Below are 20,301 nucleotides of genomic sequence, written 5' to 3'. Positions count from 1 at the left end.
AGTATCTGAAATACCAGAGGTGTAGGGATGGCTTTGACTTCTGAAACCCCCAGCAGTCAGGGGTCAGATTGTGGAGATAAGCAGAAGTTCCCAAAGTTGGCAGTGTATCCTTCACCAGCATCACTTTAGAGGTGCTTTCATTGGAACAGCAGGAAATAGTTCTGTGTTGGTTGAGATGATGATAGCTGATATTACAAACAACCCACAAAATTTCAGGGCCTTAGCCCAAAGATGTTTCTTTCTAGTTTACATATTGAAGGCAGGACTTGGGATTCTGCCCCATGTGGAAATTAGAAACCAGGGCTAATGGAGGTGCCACCATTTTCAATGAGTGGCTCCCAAGGTTGTCCTAAAATTTAAGGTCAAGTCCTCAGATAAGGAGGGTGACAGAGAAGAGCACGGATGTCAGGAGGGAGGGTCTGAGAGCCAGGCCTAGAAGGGAAACAACTAGCAGATTCCAACTTCACAATTTCCGGTTTTTTTTGTTTTTTGTTTTTTGTTTTTGAGATAGGGTCTTGCTCTGGTGCCCAGGCTGGAGTGCAATGGCATGATCACAGCTCACTGCAGCCTTGACCTCCTGCCTCAGCCTTCCAAGTAACTGGGACTACAGACACATGCCACCATGCTCTGGCTAAAATTTTTAAATATTTTGTAGGGACAAAGTCTCCCTATGTTCCTAGGCTGGTCTCAAACTCTTGGGCTCAAGTGATCCTCCCTCCTCGTGCCTAAATTGCTAGGATTACAGGTGTTAGCCACCATTGCTCTATTTCCTTTTACCCCCTCTTAATATACCAAAGAGAATGCCTCTGTTTGTCTCCAGGTTGTCTTTTACACTTCTCACACACCTGCTAAACTCTCTTTTCAACAAAAAGAGGTCAAGCTTCCATTTACCTAGTATGTGCCAGGCACTGTTCTAAACACTTTACATGACTCATCTCATTTAATTTTCACAACCCAAGTTTGCAGATGAGAGACTGAGGCACAAAGAGGTTAAGGTATGAACCTCCATTTTACAAATGAGAAGAGGAAGGCTCTGAGAGGTCATTACTTACCCACCACTTTAGAAAAATGATGGCAATGGATGGACAATTTGAGCCTGGATCTTTCTGATGCCCAGGACCCCCAGGCTCACCTGTTGCTCTTTGGGGGTCTGTCAGCCTAGCCATATTTGGGCCAGCACAGACCTGGCCTCTGGCTGCCTCCAAGGGCTCCCAGCTGTGCCTTGCCCACCCCCTCCAGGTGTTCTGTGACCTGCAGAGCAGTGGAGGCAGGTGGACCCTCATCCAGCGCCGTGAGAATGGCACCATTAATTTCCAGCGGAACTGGAAGGATTATAAACAGGTAACCCTGCTGCCTTGGGGAGGGGCCGTTCAGCCCTGAAACTTGGGGCAGGGGTTGGGCTGTTGGAAGGGGACTGCTTTGCCCTCATTCCTCCCCCAGAAAAAATCAACTCATCTAAAGTTGACAGTGCACATCTGCTTTATGGTACCCCATCACCTGAATTTGAATGTTCTTTTTGAAAGCTTTGACATATGTTCTAAGAAAAAAGTTTAGCTTTATTTTTGTTTTAATTTTTTTTTAAAATAATACATATACATTGCCAATTTTTTAAAGAATACAAAGGAGGGGACAGAATAAAAATCCCCCCCAGTCACCCCTGACTGCATTACTTTAATGAAGTTTCTTGTCTTTTCATACACCTATGGTCATAGCTGCAGGAGAGATTCATCAATGAGGAATTGCAGGGCCAAAGATCACATGTATTTTATCAGAAGAGAAACCCGATTGTTTTCCAATTTTTTAATTAGGTTTGAATAAAGGATTTTTTGTCAAGCTGACTTAAAATACTTAAAAACTCTTAAAGTTTTCAAAGCCAAAGAAATAGAAAAAGATTCCCACAAGGTGATACAGCAGTTCTGTTATTTGTGTCTGCTTGCTGTTCATTTAGGGAATACTTAAAAATAAATACCAAATTAAGTTATGAGTGTTTTGAACTAATTGGGTTTTAAACAATAATTAAAATGGCAAGGAGGAATAGGGTGTCCAGGTGCAGAAGTACACAAAAGAACACTGAATATTAACCATCAGGCTACTCCGCACTGCATCGTGACTAAATTGGGGAGCGGGCTTTGGGTGTGCCCCTGTCCTTGGTGCTGAATTCTTGTTCTGTCCAAGGGCATTGGGACATGACATTCCCCACACTCTCAGTTTTACATTTCTGTGTTGCTGAAATCTTGCAGTGGCTGCGCTGTCACTGAACAAAGTTTGCTCTATTTATGTAGCTGATTGAAATACTTATTTAATTTTTGTTAAGGTTTAACATACATGTGGCTAAGCACACAAATAAAGTGTAAGTCTCAGTGAACCTTTACATATGTATTCAACCACATGACCACCACTCAGAGCTAGATGTACAACACTCCCAGCACCCCAGAGGCCCACTTTGTGCCCCCTCACAGTCAATACTCCACCAAAGGTAGTCACCAAAGATTAGTGTTCCTGTTCTTGAACTTCAGAGGAATGTGATTTCAGTAACTTTTAACAGGCTTTTACACTTACAAAAATCTTAGTCTTTTCCCTGTAGCAGGTGGAGGGCTCCCACTCCCAGGCCTGCCTACACTGTACTTATGAACTAGATTATTAAGCACAGTGGTTTTGTATAAGTAGCCCTGGAGCCTGGCCCAGCCCATCTCCTCAGCCAGGGACATGGCCTCCTCCTCAGCATGAGTCTCACCCCACGCTCCCCTCCCTATAGGGCTTCGGAGACCCAGCCGGGGAGCACTGGCTGGGCAATGAGGTGGTGCACCAGCTCACCAGAAGGGCAGCCTACTCTCTGCGTGTGGAGCTGCAAGACTGGGAAGGCCACGAGGCCTATGCCCAGTATGAACATTTCCACCTGGGCAGCGAGAACCAGCTATACAGGTGGGCTCAGGGCCCAGACCGGTGTGGGGGCTGGGGTCTTCAGGCTAGTGGGTGGGCTGGGGTCCCCAGGCTAGTGTCTACAGAGTCTGCTCCAAGGGTCAGTCTCTGGGCGTCTCCTGTTCCTGCCATCTGTCCCCCATTTGGGTACGCGTCATGGGATCTGGAAGCGGCTGGTTAGCACTCAGCATGTCCTAGCCACTGGGTGGAGTGGAAAGAATGTCACCGGCGCTGCCATCTGAGGAGCAAGAAGGGGTCTTCCAAGGTCAGTCACCCCAAGTCAGCCTTTTTACAGAGACCCAGAAGCAAAAGGAGGTGACTTTCCCAGCCTGTCCTATGCCCGGGGTTGGGTGGAAGCGTCCCTGGGCCAGAAGTTGAAATTCCTGCACTCATTGTGGCCTTGCTCCAGCTTGCTTTGGGAATTTGGACAAGGCAGTCTGGCTTCTCTGAGCTTCTGCTTCTTCAATAGCAGGATGAGCTTAAACATGACGATATTGTAAGATGATCAAGGTTTCTCACCCTGTCCTCAGCCTGGTTCTTGGTATATTTGGGAAAAGGAATTAGCATTTATTGAGCACCTACTATGTTCCAGGCACCATTATTCCATTTAATCTTCCCCACAACACTTTGAGGTAGGCATTACTGTACCTACTTTAGTAATATGGAAACTGAGACACCAAGTTTAAGTATCCTGCCCAAAGTTACAAGTTAAATGAGCTGGGATTTGAACTCAGATCTCCCCGCTGCCAAAACTCATGATGTCTCCACAACATGACATTGCCTCTCAGAGAAATTTAAGGATCTTTTAGTTAAGCCTGGGTCCTGGCTATCTCTGAACCAGGAAAAAATTGGATTTATACACTCACACTCACAGGGCTGCAAAAAACCTCACATGTCATCTGGTTCTTCATAGATTCCCTTCATAGTTGCAATCATCATCCAGCTGTACTGGAATACCTCCACTGATGGGAAGGTCGCTTCCTCCCAAGGAATCTCTGAATGACTCTCTGTCCTCCTGAACTTTATGCCTGATTCCACTTCTGGGAACTTCTCCGTGATATGTCCCCATTCTTTCCTCCAGCTGAGTCCCATTTAAGCCACTGGCCACCAAAGCAAAGGCTTTTTTGAGGCAGGGTCTCACTCTGTTGCCCAGGCTGGAGTGCAGTGGTGTGATCACAGTTTACTGCAGCCTTGACCTCCCAGACCTCCCAGGCTCCAATGACCTTCCCACCTCAGCCTCCCAAGTAGCTGGGATTACAGGCATGCACCACCATGCACAGCTAATTTTCGTATTTTTTATAGAAACAGGGTTTCCCTGTTTTTATAGAAACAGGTTGCCCAGGTTCTGACATCCCTCCTTATGGGATCCATACCAACCTGATAATGCAAGGTCCAGAGCGGAATGAAAAATTCCTTGGATGTCCCCCTACTCCTCACACCTGACCAGTGAGTAGCTACAACACCATGTTGAGTTCCATTTAAGCCACTGGCCACCAAAGCAAAGGCTTAAGTCCTGACTCCATCCCTACTTCCCTGAATGACCCTGAGCAAGTCCCTTCACCTTTTCATATGTAGAATGGGTGCCTTAGGCATACCTACCTCAAAAAGGGTGTGATGAGGCCTGAATGAGATACTGCACGTGAAGCATTAACACAGTGCCTGGCATGTAGTAAACACTCAGCAAATAAATTACAATCACTGTCCCAAGGCAGCCCTTCATACCCTTCACTGGACTGCTTCCTGGGAGCACTGCTGTTCCCATCCTTAGACATAGTAAGTGCCTAAAAGGAAGCTGAGGGAGCCTCCCAAGTCTTTTCTACACAGAGAATGATTAAGTCTCATTTCCCTGGTGACAGACACAGTCTGTGACTGGAGGTGTGGTGACCGAGCCAACCACATACCCAGGCCCTGTATTCCCTCTGAATTCCCACTGGTGAATTTCTCAGGCCCTGTCCTGGAGGTACAAGAGCTTCCTTGAGCTTCCTTGGCCACATCTGCCATCCTCTTGCCTCCACCCAGCAAGACCTTTTTTATTTTATTTTCCGTTTTATTTTTCTTTTCTTTTTTTTTTTTTTTTTTTAAGACAGGGTCTCACTCTATTGCCCAGGCTGGAGTGCAGTGGCATGATCACAGCTCACTACAACCTTGACCTCCCAGACCTCCCAGGCTCCAGTGACCTTCCTACCTCAGCCCCCCCAAGTAGCTGGGATTATAGGCATGCACCACTATGCCCAGCTAATTTTTGTATTTTTTATAGAAACAGGGTTTCCCTATGTTGCCCAGGCTGATCTCGAACTCCTGGGGTCAAGCAATCAGCCTGCCTCAGCCTCCCAAAGTGCAGGGATTACAGGCATAAGCCACCCTGCCCAGCCTCAGCAGGACCTTCTTAATTGCTCCCAAATTGGCTCCCTACTTCGGCTGCCAGTGCAGCCTCCCCCAACCCTGCTGTACAAACACCCCGCATTCTCTCCAACCAGGCCCAACCATCTGCCAAGGGCCAAATAATAACAAGCACTGAATGTGTTGAGCAGTCACCCCGGGCACTGCTCTTCACACTTCACACTGACATCACCAAATCACAATAACAAACGACAGCAGCACTGTTAATTTCACTCTTGTTACCACTGTAACAGATGAAGAAATTGAGGCTCAGGGGGTGAGACAATCCTCCAAGGCCATGCAGCTATCAAGTGGCAGAGCTGGAATTTGAATCCAGGCTTTCTGCCCCCAGATCTCATGGTCTTCATCACCAGGCAGGGTTGGACATGCCCACCAAGGCCACAGAGCCTGGCAAAGAAATAGAAACCCTCACCCGGCTGGCCGCAGATGTCAAAGCTGCAGAGCTGGGGTGCCCTGGAGCCCAGATCCATGGGGGCTGGTGTGGTCAGGGAAAGCTTCTTGGAAGAGATGGGTGATTGTGAGGAGGTGTGATGGGACTGGGGTTGCCAGATCATCATCAGCTGGGGAGCAAAGTGCACATAGGCTCCCAAGTCAGGCCACAGTAGGCTGGCATGTGGCTCTGACCCTCATTCATTCTGAGACTTGAGCAGGTTTCTTTGGCTCTTGGGATTTCTGTTTTCGCATGTGTAAAATGGGAATAGGGTGTTGTGAGGATTAAATGAGAATGAGTTAACCTAGGCAAAGCACTTTGAACAATGCCTGACACATAGCAGATGCAAAAAGAAAAAGAAAGAAAGAAAGAAAGAAAGAAAGAAAGAAAGAAAGAAAGAAAAAGAAATGTTGCCGGGCACGGTGGCTCACATCTGTAATCCCAGTGCTTTGGGAGGCTGAGGCAGGCAGATTACTTGAGCTCACGTGTTCAAGACCAGCCTGGGCAACGAAGTGAGACCCTATCTTAACAAAAAATACAAACATTAGCTGGGCCTGGTGGCACGTGCCCATGGTCCCATTTACTCAGGAGGCTGAGGTGGGAGGATTGCTTGAGCCCAAGAAGTCAAGGTTGTAAAGAGCCGTGATCGTGCCACTGCACTCCAGCCTGGGCAACAGAGCAAGATGCTGTCTCTAAAGAAAACAATATATATATATTAGCCATTATTATCTTTATTGTGACCATTATCACTTCTCTCCAAGACTCAGGTTCAGTGAGATGGGGGAGGCCTGGCATACAGTAAGTGCTTTGTCCCTGGGAGGCAACAGGCAGGGAAGGCAATCCAGGAAGGGAAGCAGCCCAAGCCCTCCACCCAGGCTGGGGCTCTCCCTCCAAGAACACCTGGAGGGGAAGCCCAGCGTGGGACAAAGCCACTGGGGGAGTTCTTCCTTGACACAGCCCCAACCTGACTCTGGGCCCTTCTGTCACCACCACCTCTGGGTGGCCTCCAGGCTTTCTGTGGTCGGGTACAGCGGCTCAGCAGGGCACCAGAGCAGCCTGGTCCTGCAGAACACCAGCTTCAGCACCCTTGACTCAGACAACGACCACTGTCTCTGCAAGTGTGCCGAGGTGATGTCTGGAGGTAGGTGCAGGGTAGGGTGAAGTTCCACCCACCCACGGGCTTACCCAGATTGACACTCCCATTCCCTCCCCAGGTTCTTGTGTGCCCAGGTGCTGTCAGTAGGGTGGGTGCAGGTCCAGGCCTTGCCCACCCATAGACTCACCTGGCTGTGCCCCTTCGGTGCCTTCCCCCACTGGGTCATTGAGGTCCCCTCCAGGCCTCACCTCCTCCTAAAGCTGGCACCACCAGTTTTCCTCAGAGACAAGGCTAAAGGAACACTGAGTGCAGGGCCCCGCGGGGAGGCACCTATCAGTCCCAACCCCAGGCAAGCCGAACCAGAATCAGGAGACCAGAGGGAGGTAGAGGGGCAGCTCCCCACCAGCTCTGACTCAGGCAGTGTTCCTTGGTAGGCACAGAGGTCAGAGAATGGGAAGTGGAGTGAATAGGAGACAGAGATAAAGTAGGAAGAACAGAGACGGGGGAGAGACCTTCTGAGACACAGAGGACAGATGGAGAAAGAGAGAGACACCAAGGCTCTCGGAGTCATTGAGCAGCAGATGGAGAGCTACACCGGGGCAAAGAAGTACAGAGGGAGACAGGGGAGAAAGACTCAGCCCAACAAGAGGCCGGGACATGAACACAGCGTGTGAAAGTTGGGGGCCCAGAGGAAGGGAGGGCCAGAGACACGAAAGGCAGAGGAGGACCAAGACCATCAGACAAAGATGAACACAATGGGACACACAGAGACAGACCCAAGCACAGAGACCATCAGAGAGAAAGAGATGAACCTGGAGAGTGAGAGACTCAGACAGAGTGACAGAGACCACTAGGAAGCAGTGGGGAGAGCGATTTGGGGAGGCTGGGGAGCTGGAAAGGCAGAGGGTCAGGGAGGGAGGAAGACAGGGACACCAAGGGCTCAGGGAGAAGGCCGGGAGGAGCGAAGGGGCTCGAGGAGTGGCCAGAGCCCCTTGCTGCCCTCTAGAGGCCCGGACTGAGCAGAGGGTCTGTTGCCCACCCCACCCCCACTCCCACCCAGCCCCATCCCCAGCCAACTGGCTTCCCAGAGGAGGTAACAGCCCCGATTAGTCTTTGTTCTCTTTGGGACACAGGGGCTGCCCTCTTGCCATTGGCTGGGCTCCCACCTCCACCAAGCACCTTTCCTCCCTCTTCCACCAGGGTGGTGGTTTGATGCCTGTGGCCTGTCAAACCTCAATGGTGTCTACTACCACGCTCCTGACAACAAGTACAAGATGGACGGCATCCGCTGGCACTACTTCAAGGGTCCCAGCTACTCGCTGCGTGCCTCTCGCATGATGATACGGCCTTTGGACATCTAACAAGCAGCTGTGCCAGAGGCTGGACCACACAGGAGAAGCTCGGACTTGGCACTCCTGGACAACACGGACCCAGATGCAAGACACTGTGCCACCACCTTCCTTGACACCCTGGGCTTCCTGAGCCAGCCCTCCTTGCCCCAGAAGCCCAGAAGGGTCATCTGTCCCCCTACTCCCCTCTGTCTGTTACATGGAGGGTATTCAGGGCCCATCCCTCTGATGTAGTCCTCACCCTTCTTCTCTCCCTCCCCCTTCAGGGGCTCCCTGCCTGAGGGTCCTTGAATGGGCTGAGAACAGACCAAACTAGACTCTTCAAAGGAATACATGACCAATGGTGGGGTTGCAGGCAGGTGGAAAGGTATTTGCACATCAGAAGCTGCCCAGATGGCCCAGGTTCTATCCCTTGGGTTGGCGAGAAGGCCATCTCCCATTCCAAGCTCCTGTTCCAAGCTTTCCTAGTCTTGAGATGTCCTTGAACTTTCTTTTCAAGTCTGAAGGGGCTGCATCCACCCCTTAATGGGTGGGTTAATCATTATTTCCCCTTCATACTTCACCACTTCTAGGCTCCAATGACTCTAGAGCTCAGGGTCTTTAGACTTCACCACTTCTAGGCTTTACCACTTCACCACTTCTGGGCTCCAATGTTTGGAGCTCAGGGTCTTTAGGAGACCTAAAAGGACATGCTCCTTCACCTCCAGCATGTCCTAGAGGATGTGTCACAGGGAATAACTGTGGTTTGTCTCTAAAAGTACCTATGAGCAATGAGAAAAGGAAACAGCAGGTTAAGTCAAAGTGAACAGGCACTCTTAACTGCAGGACTGATCAGAGCCTTTAATATGGCCAAGTACCTTGTGACTACCCATGAAGTGGCTAGAGTGGGCAGCTTTCTCCAAATTTACTTATTTGAAAATGGGCTCAGTTTGTCCCAGAGCATCTCACAGGGCTGTAGATGCTCTTGGACAAAGCTAGTGCTCCCCTGGCGCAAGGAGGAGCCCCACAGCCCCATCCCCACCTCAGCTATACTCACCCTTTTTGGCTACAAGGGCCACAGTGACAGCCTCAAACAACCTCTAAAAACAACTAGAAATAACCTTTCAGTTGAAACAGATACCATCCCTGAAGAAGGGTCTAGAACTTAGTCCCTGCCTGTGTTATAGGCTCATGCCTTCCAAAGCTCCTTCAAGCCCCAGGAAGCTGATCTCTACCTGAGTGGCTTCCCTCAGGACTTCCTGTAACCTCAACTCCCCCAGGCTCAATTACAGGGACTGTTGGGCAGGACATCTGTCTCCAAGTCCAGATCCTCTCTGCCTCCAAGCCGAAGCCCCTAGCCTCCCTCCCCTTCCCCATCCAGCAGTGATGCTGACTCTGTGGTGGTAGGTGGGGAGCTGCAGGGAAGGAGATCAGGCCTCTGCCTGAGCTTGGGAGAACAGGGCCCACGTAGCTTCTTTCAGAGGATGGAGTCAGAAAGGATCCACAGCCACTGTGTCACCTGCCCCCATCACTGTGTCATGCTCTCTGCCCTGTTGTCATCAGCCAACACCCAGGCCTAGCCAGGAGCCCATCTGCCCTACCGCCAGGATACACATCTGTCCTCAGAAGGTTTTCTCCTGGATGAGGCTGGGCCAATGGGAATAGGATACCTTCATCCCCCTGGCTCTACCCCAGTCCTGAGTCCCACTCTCAGCCGATCCCTGAGTAAACCCAGCACAGACTGACTTTGATCTTATTCCTGGGAAACAGCACTTTTCCCCTTCAAGACCCAAAGGACATAGTTGCTGATGGTGGCATTTCAGGCAGGATGGGAAATCTTTAGGGGTAGGTTGCTCAAATTGCTTCAGGCAGCATTTGCCCAGCAGACTTTTATTTAGCCTCTACTGTGTGCAGTGTGGTGTGGTAGGCAGGGCTTTGGAGTCGGACAAACCTGCTCCAGCTCTGACACTTTGGTCCAGTGGCTCAGCCTCTCAAGGCACCAGTTATCTTCTCAATCGTCAAAGCCTCAGTTGTCCCATCTGTAAAATGGAGATGATAATATTCCTTCCCGGCTGGGCTGTGGCAAGGAGGAAATGAGACCATGTATGTCATCGTCTTAGTAGAGCCTGGCATGAAGCAGGTGCCTAATAATGTTTGTCCCCAAAGAGGTGAATGGGGTGAGGAAGGTATTCCCCAGCACATGCCGCTCCTTCTCCTGCACTCAGGTGAGGAAAAGGTGTTTTATTTTTGTATTCACATCATTTATTTTTCTACTGTAGTTTCTAGGCTGATTGCAAGCTAGAGAGGAGACAGGGCAACGCTGTGAGGCCCAGGGACAGAACTCCTCTGGGTGGCATGAAGGCCCAAGTCCCTCTCTGTACTCCCATTTTATAAGGGGGCAGGAAGCTGATTTGAGTTGCCCTCAGACACCCGTTCTTCGTGTCATTTTATTTTATTTTTTTGAGACAGTCTCACTCTGTCGCCTAGGCTGGAGTGCAGCAGTGGCATGATCTCGGATCACTGCAATCTCTGCCTCCTGGTTCAAGTGATTCTCCTACCTCAGTCTCCTGAGTAACTGGAATTACAGACGCCTACCACCACACCTGGCAAACTTTTGTATTTTCAGTAGAGACGGGGTTTCATCATGTTGGCCAGGTTGGTCTCAAACTCCTGGCCTCATGTGATCCACCTGCCTTGGCCTCCCAAAGTGCTGGGATTACAGGCGTGAGCCACCATACCCTGCCTCAGACACCCGTTCTTAAATATTCATCCTTCTTTCTTATCTTCCTTCCTCCTCCATGCCAGGACTCAGGTACAAGGGATAGAAATTCTAGCCCTAAGAAATAAATTGACTCACAATTTATTGTCTAAGGGTAAAGGCAAGTGAGGTTAGATCCAGAGGCTCAAATGATGTCAGCTCCAACTCTCAGCCCCTCCATCTGCCCTTCCATCTGCCCCATTGACTTCATTCTCAGCCAGGATCTTTCCTCACAAGAAGGCTTTGGCAGCCCCGGGCTCGTGTCCTCCCAGCTCAGGATCCCTGACTCGGGGAGCTCCCCTGTCTCCGTGGTTCCAGTAAAGGAATGATTTTCTGCAGCCAGGACTGGTCCTGTGTCCATCCTTGCGCTTATCACTCTTACTCTGCTTGACCAGACCTTGGTCACATGATCACGCCTGGCACCAGCAGTGGGGTCAGTGCCACCCAAGTCATGACTTCAGGAAGCAGGGATGCTGGGCAGGCAGGAGCAGGTGTTCACCTTCCCTCCTTCCCTGTCCCTGGCTCCCATCTTCTCTCCACCTCTGTGCCCTCTCTCAGCCTCTCCGTCCCCAGGTCGTGACCCCAGGCTCCAGTTCATCCCAGATTGCCTCAGACTATCAAGGACACAGCTGTGTCCTGCCCAGGAATATTAGGTCCTGTTCTCAGTCCTGGCTCTGCCATTGGATCAGAGCCCCTGGCCCTCTCTGAACCTGTTTCCCATGGACAGAGCACCTAGCAACCTCTGGAAGCCCTTCTGACAGTGATGCTGACTCACAATGGCTGCAGACAAGACCAGCCTGAGGATCCTGGGCAGCACAAGGCACTGCAGAGGGCATGGCTGGTGTGGTCTCAAGCCTAGATTGGGTCTCCTGGGGGCCACAGCTCATAGGGACCAGCCTCTAGGATACCTGCATCTGTGGGTTCCTATGCAAAACCCTTGTCACCTCTCCCTGCACCAGGTTAGTTTTCTTACCATTTGAGTGATGAAGAAATTAGGCACTGGGCACAGTGGCTCCTAGCCTGTAATTCTAGCACTTTGGGAGGCCAAGGTGGGTGGATTGCCTGAACTCAGAAGTTTGAGACCACCCTGGGCAACATGGTGAAACCCCGTCTCTACTAAAAATACAAAAACTAGCTGGGCATGGTGACACATGCCTGTAGCCCCAGCTCCTCGGGAGGCTGAGGTGGGAGAATTGCTTGAACCGGGAGGCGGAGGTTGCACTGAGCTGAGATCTCGTCCCTGCACTCCAGCCTGGGTGATGGAACCAGACTGTCTCAAAAAAAAAAAAAAAAAAGAGACAGAAAGAAAAGAAAAAAGAAATTAGGGCTCAGAGAGGGAAAGGGTCTCATCCAAGGCAGCACAGCCATGCACCACCTCCAGCACATTTATATTTGTAAGCTGCCTTCCTCTCCCAGAACACTCTGGACATCTGGGTATCTACCACCAAACTCCTATACCAAGGGCAGGAGGAACTTCCTGGAAAGGCCTCCAAGACCCGTCAGTCTCTCCCACTGGCACCTGATGGATCCTGAGGGAGCCAGATCAGCAGAACACAGCATTTCTGAGATCTCTGCATGTTCCCAGCAAAGGCAGTTTCCACACTGGGGAGAAAGTTCCCTGAGTACACCCCAGAGACATCCACGACGGGCGAGGTAGAAAGCGGCCATGTGCCGAGGGTGAGGGATGATCCTCATCAGGATGGTTTGTCTCAGTGGCTGGGGAATTTGACCCTTTTTTCTGAGTTTTCCTTCCCCTCAGTCTGTGTGGGCCTTCACCTCTCCCATTTAAAGATGCTTCAGAAAGCTGACAGCGTCACCTTGGCAACACCAGAATCAACATCCTTAAATGAGAAGATGAGGTGAAGTGACTTGCCATGATTTGTTCATTCTACTTCCCCTCCTTAATAAAGCAGCTCACAAAGCTGTAATAATTAATCCAACATGGCACAAGTATAAGGATTAGCAAATGATGACCACAAATAATCCATGTGATATATGTGTATTATTTTTTATCGATCTCGGTTAACCTTGAGAAAGAAAATAATTAACCAGACTTGCTTTCTGATGTGACACAAAGGATAAGCCCACACCAGCCCACAGGCTATAAAAACAACTGATGGATATCATAATGCACAACCACTCAATATCCGTGTGACCTTAAATAAGTTGCACAACCTCCCTGTGCCTCAGGTTCCCCTCTGTAGCAAGCTGGTAATACTGCTGCTTCATGGGGTCATTGAAGGATTGATCAATGAATTTTTCTTTGCTGTGGCATGGGCATGTTTGGCATCTGGTGAAGCCACGGACCCCTCCTCAGAATGGTGTCTTCATATGCTTAAAATAAAATTAAATGCATTGGATTATGAAGGAAACAAATTATATTAAAAACACAGTCATTGGTCGGGCACGGTGGCTCACGCCTATAATCCCAGCACTTTGGGAGGCCAAGGCGTGCAGATCACAAGGTCAGGAGATCAAGACCATCCTGGCTAACACGGTGAAACCCCATCTCTACTAAAAATACAAAAAACGTTTAGCCAGGCATGGCGGCAGGCACTTGTAGCCCCAGCTACTCGGGAGGCTGAGGTAGGAGAATGGCGTGAACCCAGGAGGCAGAACTTGCAGTGAGCCAAGATTGCGCCACTGCACTCCAGCCTGTAAAAATACAGTCCTCTGTAGGCACGTGTGTTATGCCAAGTTCCTGTGAGGGCCCAAAGGACACATCTGTTGTACCAAATAAGTTCCAGAGCTGAACCTCAGCACACACATGTGCATCTGGGCACCTGTGCACAGAGCTTGTATGCACAGAGCAGGAACACATGCATGCTACAAAAGGCTCAAGAGCCAGACTCCAAACTCGCTGCCCTTGTTGATGATTTCCAGCTGATGGAAGATGGAAAGGCGAAGGTAGATGTGTTTTGGAGATAAAAGGCCTTGCTTCTCTGTTTACTGTCTATGTGACCTTGAGCGAATTGATTGACCTCTCTAAGACTCAGTTTTCTGGAATATAATATGGTTCTCTTCTCTCAGAGAAAGGGTGGAGTTCAGTGAGGTAACAGAAATGTAAGCATTGCATCATTCAGAATGCTCTGGGCTGCAAGTAACAGAACACCAACTCCACTGGTTTAAATGAAAAAGAAATTGATCATCTAGAGGTAGGCTTCAGGGATGACAGGAATCAGGACCTCAATGATGTCAGTAAAGCTCCAGGCCACTTCTGACCCTCCACTCAACCACTCACTCTTCCACCTCCCTGTCAGATTGGTCCCAAATGTGGTTCTCCTGGTAGTCCATACTGGAGTAGTGTCCACGCTGTGTAGTGTCTTTTCCCCATCAGCAGAAGAGAGAACCTTTGTTTTTCTTTTCTTTCCTTTCCTTTTTTTTTTTTTGACAGAGTCTTGCTCTGTCTTCTAGGTTGGAGTACAGTGGTGCGATCTCAGCTCACTACAACCTCTGCCTCCTGTGTTCAAGCAAATTCTTGTGCCTCAGTCTCCCAAGTAGCTGGGATTATGGGTGCCTGCCACCACACCTGGCTGATTTTTGTATTTTTAATAGAGACTAGGTTTCATCATGTTGACCAGGCTGGTCTCACACACCTGACCTCAGGTGATCCACCCACCCCAGCCTCCCAAAGTGCTGAGATTACAGGCGTGAGCCACCACACCCAGCCAGCAGAAGAGGTAACAGTATTTTCTGTCAAACTGGAAGAAAGGGACTCTGCCAGTCAGGTAAGGGAGGGCAGTTGATAATTGGAATGGCACACCTTGGAAACCGACACAGAGCCCTTCCCTCCTGGGCCTCAGTTCCCCCATCTGGATAATGGGGGCTGGACACCCTCTGGTGACCCTTAGGTATAGCCTTTAGGAATCTTCAAATCCTCACCATCCGAGCCCGGGTCTCAGTGATCCACATGTGCCACCTCTCCCAGGATTCCACTGCAGATCTCTCACCTTCATTACTTCTTCCTGAGACCAGCTCAAGACCAAATAATGGGACAGTAAAACTTCCGGGAGTAGAAAAGAATCTAAAAATGCCTGCCCAGTTTGAGCAGGAATGAGCTTGTTGCTCCAACTTAATATATAGAGAGCTTTACAAGTAGGAAGGGATCCTCTCAGACCCACTAATGTTGACGGAAATTGAGAAAGAGGAAAGCAGCCCTGACATCCAGGGGCCGTCCTGGATAGTCATCAGCTAGGACTGGGTGTTGCTGCGAGTCAGCCCAACACGCACAGGAAACAGCTTATGTCCTGTCCAACGTTAATGATTGCCCAGAACACCAACATCAGATGAGGTCCTCAGTGATTGATGAATCAAGACAAAATGTGGAACACTCTGTAACTGTGCCTGAACAAAGACAAATCATGCACATTTCCAAGCCACAAAAATGACCAAACACCCCCCAGTCCCAGCTAATACAAGTGACCACTGCTTCTTTCCCAATGAAACCGTTAGCCTTGTTGAGTCTGCCTTCTCTATAGAAAGGACTTGTTAAGATCCCAACTGCATAATTACCCCCACTTCCTGAAGTGATTGGATTGGATGCTTCCTGAAGCATCCAATCTGAAGAAAAATCCCACATCCTCAAACCCTATTCAAGTCACCTAACAAAAGGCCAATCCTATAATAAGCCTTTTCTAACACTCTTACCAAGACATTCCAGGGTTCCCCATGGTGTGCACTTTCTTGTCCAAATGAGTAATAGACCCACTTATTTAACTACAGGTGCGTTCCTGGTGATCTTAGGCCCTTAGGAGGGCATTGACAGTAAATTACTTATTTGTGTGCATTCATAAAGTGAGCTATCAATTCCTTAGGCCTATAGTTCCCAAACAACTAAAAAGAGGCAAAATTATCAATTAAATACTAATGCACTACAAAACTAATAATAATTATTATTATTTATTTGTAATTAAGTTATTAATAATCATGAATTTTTTTTTTTTGAGACAGAGTCTCACTGTCACCCAGGCTGGAGTGTAGTGATGCAGTCATAGCTCACTGTAACCTCTGCCTTCCAGGCTCAAGAGATCCTCCCACCTCAGCCTCCCAAGTAGCTGGGACTAGAGACATGTGCCACCATGCCCAGCTAACTTTTGCACTTTTTGTAGAAACAGGGTTTTTGCCAAGTTGCCCAGGCTGGTCTCAAACTCCTGGGCTCAAGTAGTCCACTGGCTTTGGCCTCCCAAAGGGCTGGGATTACAGGCATGAGCCACCACACCTGGCCAACAATGATTATTATTACTGTTTATTCACCCAAACACTGCTGTATGTACTGTCCCTGCCTTTCTGATTCAATTCTCACAACCTCCCTGAGAAATAAATTCTGCATCCATTTAAAATTAGGCTTGACTGCATGTAATAGAAAACCCAAATAAACATAGATTTACAAAACAAAGGGGTTTGTTTATCTGTTAGTTTTGTGACATAAAAAATACCCCAAAACTTAGTAGCTTAAGTAGCTTAAGTGCACCACCCTTCCGGAGGTAGAACATAACTCCCACTCCTTAAGCATGGGCTGCATGGAGTGACTTTCTTCCAAAGAGTACGGCATGGAATGGAGGAAAGAAAGAGTGGCTTTATAGTGGAGAAACATGCCAGCGATCAAGGTCAACATCCACAGTGAGAAGTCGTATTGATACTATGTCCCCCCATCTAAAGCGATGACATTGGCACTTCACCTTTGCGGTCTTCCTCCCTAAACACATCACTGCTGTCTAATCACAGGAAAATCACCAGAAAAATACAATTTGAGGAATGTGTTACAAAATACCTACCGGTTGTCCTCAGAACTATCAAGTTCATCAAAAACAAGGAAAGTCTTTGAAACCGTCACAACCAGGTGGAGCCTAAGGAGACACAACTAAATGTAATGTGGAATCCTGGATGGGATCCTGGAACAGAAAAGGGATATTAGGGAGAAACTGAGGAAATCTGAATGAAGTATGGACTTTTCAGTTAATAATAACAGTATTGGCTCATTTGTTGTGACATCTGTACCATACCCTAATATAAGATTTTTTGGTTTTAATATGTATCATACCCTAATATAAGATTTTTTTGGTTTTGGTTTTTGGGTTTTTTCACAGACAGGGTCTTGCTCTGTCACCCAGGCTGGAGTACAGTGGCACAATCATAGCTCACTGAAGCCCCAAACTCCTGGGCTCAAGTAATCCTCCCACCTTAGCCTCCTGAGTAACTAGGACTACTGGGATGCCATGACACCCAGCTAAATTTTTTATTTTTATTTTTGTAGAAACGTCCTAAAATAAAAGTCTTACTTAAAAAAAAAAAAAAAAAAAAAAATCAGGGAAGAGTCAGCCCAGGGCTGCTGCAGTCTCTGTGGTATCAACAATGTTTCAGGTTCCTTCCAGCCTCATGTTGCTTCATCCTTATCATGTGTCTTCATCCTCAAGGTCACTTCTTGATTCAAGATTGCTGCTGGGGCTCCTGCCATAATGCCTGAGTTCCATGTAGGGAGAAGGAGAAAGAAGAGCAAATGGGCTTTCCTCCCAGATGTATCGGCCCCCTCTAGCGGTAGTCCTCAGAAGCCTCTCGCTGAATAACTTCCACTCACTGGCCACCAGTAGCTGTAAGAGAGGCTGGGAATAAAGTCATATTTAGCTGGATATATCACCATGAGGAATAAAATCAGGATTTGGTCAACAAAAAACAGGGAAAGAAGGGAACTGCATAGGCAACCAGCAGTCTATGAGGTGCTATTACAATTTCATTTTAAAGATGAGCAAAACTGAGGTTTAGAGAGGTTGAGTGATTTGTCCATAGTCTGAGGACTGGGCAGAGAGGAAGACGCATTTGAAGTCTGAAATTATGAGTCTTAAGCCTGCAGCCCTAAGCATTAAGCTATGCTGCCATATCATCAATGTAACAATATTAATTAATTAATGATATGGTTGATGTTGCTTTGCTAAACCTGAATTGCCACCAGCAGTGTGAATGTGGGACACTCAATTGCGATGCCATTTCGTTTGGGTTTGTCATGCACTTCTACCCAACTCTGCATGCTGATGATGGCTTTGTTCTCCCACCATTTGGCACCGTTTCACCCATGGTGAAATTTCTCCCCACACTGTACTTCTGCATCACTGGCCTTCATTTAGCAGGAATTCATCTTTACGTATCAAAGCCACCTCTGCCATTTTCTCCTCTGGTTACAATGGTAAAATGTAGTGGGCAAGATCACAGGCTCGCTGTTGACATTGCTGCAAGTTACTTAACCTCTCTGTGCCTTGACTGACTGATCTGTGAAATGGGGATGCTGGTGGTATTTATCTTATAGGGTTGTGGTGAGGGTTAAATAAAATTTTAAAAAATAGATTAAAAATGCTAAGCGTAGTGCCTGGGCCATAGTGAATTCTCGACAAATGCTATTCTTTGCTGCCAGTGTGATCCCAAGTCCAAAGGCAAGCTCAGGTAGGACTTACCTGTGGCTCTGCAGATGATTCATGATATGCTTCAGTTACATTTTTAGGATTATCATCAAAATGAAAGCAAACAGTTTAAAAATTCCTTTGGAGAACTCATTAGCCACTACCCCCAATTCACCCTCCTTATATTTAAAGCAAAAAGCACCAGTTTTTCAGACCTGGCCCAGACCCTAGTTCTGCCATGAACTTGTAGTGTGACCCTGCACAAGCCTCTGTCCCTCTCTGGGCTCAGCTTACTCAGCCCCCTCCTGGGCCATTGATGCTGTTGCCAGGACCAAATGTGACAATTGGTTGGGAAAGAAATTTGTGATCTGCCAAGTGCCTGGGGACCCTGTTCATCTGGGGTAAACAGGTCCTGGTGATAGTTAGAAACAAGCTTCCTAACCCAGGAAATTTTTCCCTCCAAGGGCTGGGATTTGCAGGGCCCAGCTCCCCTGGATCTGTCCTAAACCTGTTGTGTGGCTTTAAGTAAAGCCCTTCCTCTCTCTGATCCTTAGTGTCCCCATCTGCTTACTGAGGTGCCCCCTGGTTCCATCCCAGACAGAGAAGTTAAGTGATTTGCCCAAGGTCACACAGCAGTACATCATGAAGAACCAGACTCTGGGTCCAGTGCTCTTTCTGCCCAGAACTACTCCACAGCTGCCTGCACGTAGTAGAGGGCCACTGCCCCATTGCACAGTCTGCCCTGAACCCCCAACAATCCTGTCTCCCTAGCCAGCACATTGGCCAAGGTGAACTGGGTGGCAAACACCAAAAAACTGACTAACCAAGGAGCCCAGCAGTGGATTTATGGAAAGGCATTCCCAGGATGAGGGAAGAGCAAACCCCCAACACGAGTACTCTTGTGGGAAGAACAGGAAAAGGCATCTCTGGGGATCTCAGGGGCAGGGCCTGTGGCTTTCCTCTCTAGGGTACTGGCCAGGAATGATGCATCTCCAGCCACTCTCAGTCTGTGTGCCCCATTCAAGTGTCAAATTTCCAATAGACACTCTTGACTGTCCAGCCTGCAGTCAGGTATCTGTTAACACCGGTGAATCAGCTATGGCCAGAGGACTGCGTGTACAATTCAGACATGGCCAGTGGGAACATCACAGTGATAACTACCCCAGTTTGTGTCCATGACACTCATTCCCACCTCCAGGCATGTGCACAAGCCATTGCCATCCTCTAGAGGGAAACAGGAGGTAGTTCTCAGAACTGGGAACAGAAATAAATGCATATTTTCATTTTCACAAACCTGCCCATGGTTTACCACTTATAAGCACTGTGATACTCAGAGCCTGGCTTTAGGTCGTTGCACAGGCAGGGAGTTGGAGGGAAATGAACTAATTTTGCTTTCCCAGAAATGCATGCAAGCCTTGCTCAGCCTACAAATGTTTGTCTCTAAGAAAACCAAACTTCCTCACCCTGGGAGGCTCGGCCCTGTTGCCCCTTCCAGCAGGCACAACCACTAGAAACGTGACCATGATGATGATAACACATCGAGCTAACATTTTTTTGAGTCACTCTGCTAGGTGTCTGACCTGCATCTCTTCTGTAGTAGAAGGTATTATTAATAGCCCCATTTTATGGGTGAGAAAACTGGGGCTCAGAGAGCTTGAGGAACATATTCAAGGTCACACAGCTAGTGAGAAGCAGAGCCAGAATCTGAATCCTAAAATAGTTAGAGCTACAAGGGCCCCCCAAACACATCTGGAACACAAGACCATTTAGCAGATGGGGAAGCTGAGGCCCATGCAGAGGAAGAGGTTGGATACATGCATTTACAGTGCTCCTGCCAAGAGTTTCATCTTCATTAGCTCATTGACCATTAGAGGAAAGCATCCCTATTCCCATCTTATACATGCAGCTCAGCAAAGGGGAGTCCCTCAACCAGGATCACATAGCTGGTGAGTGACAGAGCTGGGGTTCCAGGCCTAAGGTTG

The 20,301-nt window shown here is 48.5% G+C and overlaps 1 protein-coding gene across 2 annotated transcripts in view; it reads left to right on the top strand.

Moving 5' to 3' along the window:
- Nucleotides 1-11,274, top strand: part of ANGPT4 (angiopoietin 4) — a 45,295-nt gene extending 34,021 nt beyond the window's left edge. Inside the window, exons 6-9 of one of the 2 annotated variants that reach the window (XM_025399958.1) lie at nucleotides 1,240-1,341; nucleotides 2,756-2,922; nucleotides 6,760-6,890; nucleotides 8,046-11,274. In XM_025399958.1, the coding sequence (XP_025255743.1) occupies nucleotides 1,240-1,341; nucleotides 2,756-2,922; nucleotides 6,760-6,890; nucleotides 8,046-8,206 (561 nt within the window). In that variant the 3' untranslated portion in view covers nucleotides 8,207-11,274. The remainder of the gene's footprint in view (nucleotides 1-1,239; nucleotides 1,342-2,755; nucleotides 2,923-6,759; nucleotides 6,891-8,045) is intronic. The other variant, XM_025399959.1, reaches the window with a different exon arrangement.
- The last annotated feature ends 9,027 nt before the right edge of the window (nucleotides 11,275-20,301 follow it).

The sequence above is a fragment of the Theropithecus gelada genome, chromosome 10 (genome assembly GCF_003255815.1).
Source record: "Theropithecus gelada isolate Dixy chromosome 10, Tgel_1.0, whole genome shotgun sequence".
In the NCBI taxonomy this organism is placed as follows: domain Eukaryota; kingdom Metazoa; phylum Chordata; class Mammalia; order Primates; family Cercopithecidae; genus Theropithecus; species Theropithecus gelada.
This window is presented reverse-complemented; position numbering and strand designations above follow the sequence as displayed.